The following is a 3,748-nucleotide window of genomic DNA, read 5'->3' as shown; positions in this document are numbered from 1 at the left end:
AAACAAAATAATACTTACATGTTTCAAAAGAACTATGAGCATAAATCTACAGGTAAATATAGATCTCTTGTACATATATGTAACGTTTGATTAAAAGATATTGTAGCATGCATGTGAGCTACACAAAAAGATAGATGTCTGGATCTGGAAATACTAGTGCATCTATTATTTGCACTCTTTAGATCTACACATGCATGTGAGTATGTGTCTTTGTTGTCTAGCCATATATGGAAAGATGTAGTATTCAAATAAAATAGTCTAAATAGATACATATATCTAACACATTTTTCATTTCAATCTTACTAAATCTCAGTCGATTGAGACTTGTATGTCTCAGTCGATTCTATATTCTTGAGATCTTATATTGAGATATGTTCACATTTTTCTGTTTAACTTTTTTCTTTTTCTTTCTTGCATGTCATGTCACTTGACTAAGACTTAGTTAAGTCTCAATTGACTGAGGCTAGTCACACCTTTTGCAATTTTTTTAACACAGAGACTCTATGTAGTATGGCCGGGTTCACTTTCCATTTTTTGGGGGTAGTTTGCTTGTCTTAGCTCGTGCCGAGAGGAGAGAACCACACACAGTTTACACAAGTAGACTACGAAAATATGTTAACAAGGGTTAGTATTCCGTTTATTGTTGAAACAAAGGTGAATATCATATGCTTGATGGGACGAAAACTCACGGTATCTGTTGTCCCGAGCTCAAGCACACCACCCATTAAGGGAATGCAGGCGACTGTCTGAAAAAATGTGACCTAAGACACGTGCAGTTGGGTTCAGAAATCTGATCTTAACAGTATGCCCAGGTGATACAGTGCATGGCGTGCGCTAACCTGGATAGACGCCGTCTGGGTAGCATGCGTGGCCGCCATACATGGTGGACATCATGATATTAGTTAACAATAGCCACAGATATATAGGAGTACATATATAGATCGGGTGCAGATTAATCAGATAGTACTCGATTAACCGTAGTAGGTACCTTTGCTAAGAGTGCGCGCTGGAAGGTTTTCGTGTCTGCGCACTGAGCATTGCACAGCCAAACATGCTCGTTGCCCGCAAAGCTTCTGCCTGGCAACCTTGACCAAACAATAAACACTCTTCAGTAAATTAGCACTACGTCTAATAATATATTTACCTCAAGATGGCAATGGGGCTCCGAAACCCGCGTCCCCGTAGGTTTTTACCTTATTAGGGGATGAGGATGTACATCTTTTCATCCCCGCGGGGCTATTGTTAGGCACATTATACAACCCGACACGTTTCGTGGGTTTACATCCGTTTCGGTAGTCCCCGAATCCGAAACCCGACAATACCCGCGAAATTACATTATTTTTTTACCACCATAGTCATCTTACCTCCGAAATCTTAGAGGCCTTGATGTGTTCACAAGAATGGATAAGAAACAAATATAAAGGTGTGTCTTTCTTTACATATCATCATAAAGTTTATCATTATCTTGCCGCAATGTTTCATAAGATGCTCATTACTACTTATTTGATTCTCATAGATGCTGACAATGAATAAGGACAAATATTTTGGAGTTGTCTTCAAGACATTCAAGAGGGAATGCAGGTGAAGTACAGGTACTTGCAAATTTCATATACTAATCTGCATATTTTTCCCATGTTTAACTTTAACTTGAGCGAATTTTTATCTTCCTTAGGACTTGGCACTTTGATTTGGCATTGGAAGATTTAAAGATGGTCGTTTGGAGGCTTGAAGATGTGAAAGATGTCATGATGATTCCAACTTTAAATGATTTGTGAACTATAAGTTCTATTTCAGAACTTATATAGCTGTTGAACCATCTATTATTGTTTATGTTAAAATTTACTCAAGTTATGCTGCTGGAATATGCTTGTTTTGCTGCTGAAATATAATTCTTTGTCGCCACTATGTTTGTTTAAATATTTTAATTTTATCGTGGGTTCCCCGTGGGTTCCCCGAAACCCAATGGGTTTAGGGGATGGGCAGAAAACAGCCCCGCACACGGTGATGGGGACGGGGACGGGTTTACGATTTTCTCGTGGGGATGGGTTTGGAAAGGCAAAACCCGATGGGTTTCATCTCCGTTGCCATCTTGAATCTTACAAAGACAAAGTTACTAGCTCTTTCCTTGTGGATTGGTAATGGATTAGAAGAGTTGTTCTTGAGGTACATACCCTTGGCCAGGGCGGAAGGCGTAGCTCATGCAGACCGTGTAGTACCACTCGGCGTCCCCGAGGTCCTCCGGCGACAGCGCGGCGGCTGGACGCCTGGCCCGGTGGTCGCACTGGCCGGAGAGGAGAGACTCGTAGAGCTCCCGCAGCTGCTCGCTCCTCTGCAGGACGAGCTGGTCGGCGGTGAGGTCCGCCGAGCTGGTGAGGTCCGCCGAGCTGGTGACCTTCCTCGTCTTTATCTCGCCGTTGTAGAACCCGTCCTTCCACGTCAGAACCCTATGCACAACAAACGGCCGGTATCGTAAGAGGAAAGAAAACGGCTTGCTTCTGACAAATTGAAAAGTATTACAGCTAGTTGGAGTGGTCATCAATCGGATGTACTCTCCGTTTATAAATTATTACCCTGGACGGCTGGTTGAAACGGACCAGAATATGGCGTAGCTCCAGTTGATGCTCCTCACAGCAGCAGCGAGCTGGTTGCTGAATTGCTTCCGGGCCGGCGGCGGTAGAGTGGGTTCTTCCTGGCTCGGACGAATTACTGGCAGCGCCATTACCACACTATTTCCTTCCTTCCTACATATGCATGCAAACGAGGTGAAGTTAGAGCAAGCAAGGAGGCAAAAATAAACAAATAAATGGAGCTATAGCTTCATTTCTTGTATTTATAGTAGCTAATTTAGTCCATGCAAGCTGAAATCTCTTTGTTCTGTTGCACCGGTGCTAATTAAGAAACTTCACACGGCATATTTTCTCAACCAAGATTACAAAGAACATACTAGATCGGAAGCTAGAACAAACTAAGGAAGTAAGAGATATTTAAGCTAGGTAGCTAGCCATGAGTGGAGGAGAAACTTCCAACTAAATTAAAGGCGGTTAAAGGTTTACTTGAGCTATGGAGACCAAGAAGCTCAGAGGCAAACCTGTCGTCCGGGGAGGAAGATGGAGCCGCTATATATGCAATGCACCAAGAATCCAGGGCATAATATAGATCTGTCCTTGCAGCGCAGACGAGGAACGAGTGACTGCGACGTTCAACAGCAAAGTACTGTTCGGACACTACTGTACTGCGCCAACATACAATTAGGCCCATCACTTTCTAGCTAGTGTAGTAGTACAATGCATGCCTGCTTGGTTTTCTGACTGCTAGTAAAAATGGAGTGAGATGCACGCAGTCCTCACCGATCTCTGTTTCTGTTTGACAGTGAAGTGAGCGGGGCAAGTCAGTTGTAGGGCCAATAGGCACTGAATATTCGACGTCTCGACGACGCCTGAGGAAACACGGTGTGCATCACTGCCGATGCAATTATAGCGTCACCAAGAGTAGTGCAGAGACGTTCTACCAAGAGAACTATACTTTAGCCTATTACTTAGAGTGTACTCCCTCCGTTCCGAATTACTTGTCGGAGGTATGGATGTATCTCCAAATTACTCGTCGCAGAAATGAATATATCTAGAACTAAAATACATTTATATATATTCATATCTGTGACAAGTAATTCGGAACGAAGGGAGTAACTGCGAAAGTCTTGTACTACGTGTCTTGCAGAACCTCCATTAATTTGCACCCCACCTAGGAATCT

General features: G+C 42.9%; 1 protein-coding gene across 1 annotated transcript in view; it reads right to left on the bottom strand.

Moving 5' to 3' along the window:
- Positions 1–3,081, bottom strand: part of LOC119359809 (anthocyanin regulatory R-S protein-like) — a 6,063-nt gene extending 2,982 nt beyond the window's left edge. Inside the window, exons 1-6 of the mRNA XM_037625891.1 lie at positions 3,054–3,081; positions 2,571–2,741; positions 2,172–2,444; positions 989–1,085; positions 840–854; positions 690–761 (exon numbers count right to left, since the gene is read on the bottom strand). Coding sequence (XP_037481788.1) covers positions 690–761; positions 840–854; positions 989–1,085; positions 2,172–2,444; positions 2,571–2,719 — 606 coding nt within the window. The 5' untranslated portion in view covers positions 2,720–2,741; positions 3,054–3,081. The remainder of the gene's footprint in view (positions 1–689; positions 762–839; positions 855–988; positions 1,086–2,171; positions 2,445–2,570; positions 2,742–3,053) is intronic.
- Positions 3,082–3,748: the final 667 nt, after the last annotated feature.

The sequence above is a fragment of the Triticum dicoccoides genome, chromosome 2A (assembly GCF_002162155.2).
Source record: "Triticum dicoccoides isolate Atlit2015 ecotype Zavitan chromosome 2A, WEW_v2.0, whole genome shotgun sequence".
Taxonomy (NCBI): domain Eukaryota; kingdom Viridiplantae; phylum Streptophyta; class Magnoliopsida; order Poales; family Poaceae; genus Triticum; species Triticum dicoccoides.
The sequence above is the reverse complement of the archived record's forward strand: the minus strand, read 5'-3'. Positions and strand labels throughout refer to the sequence as shown.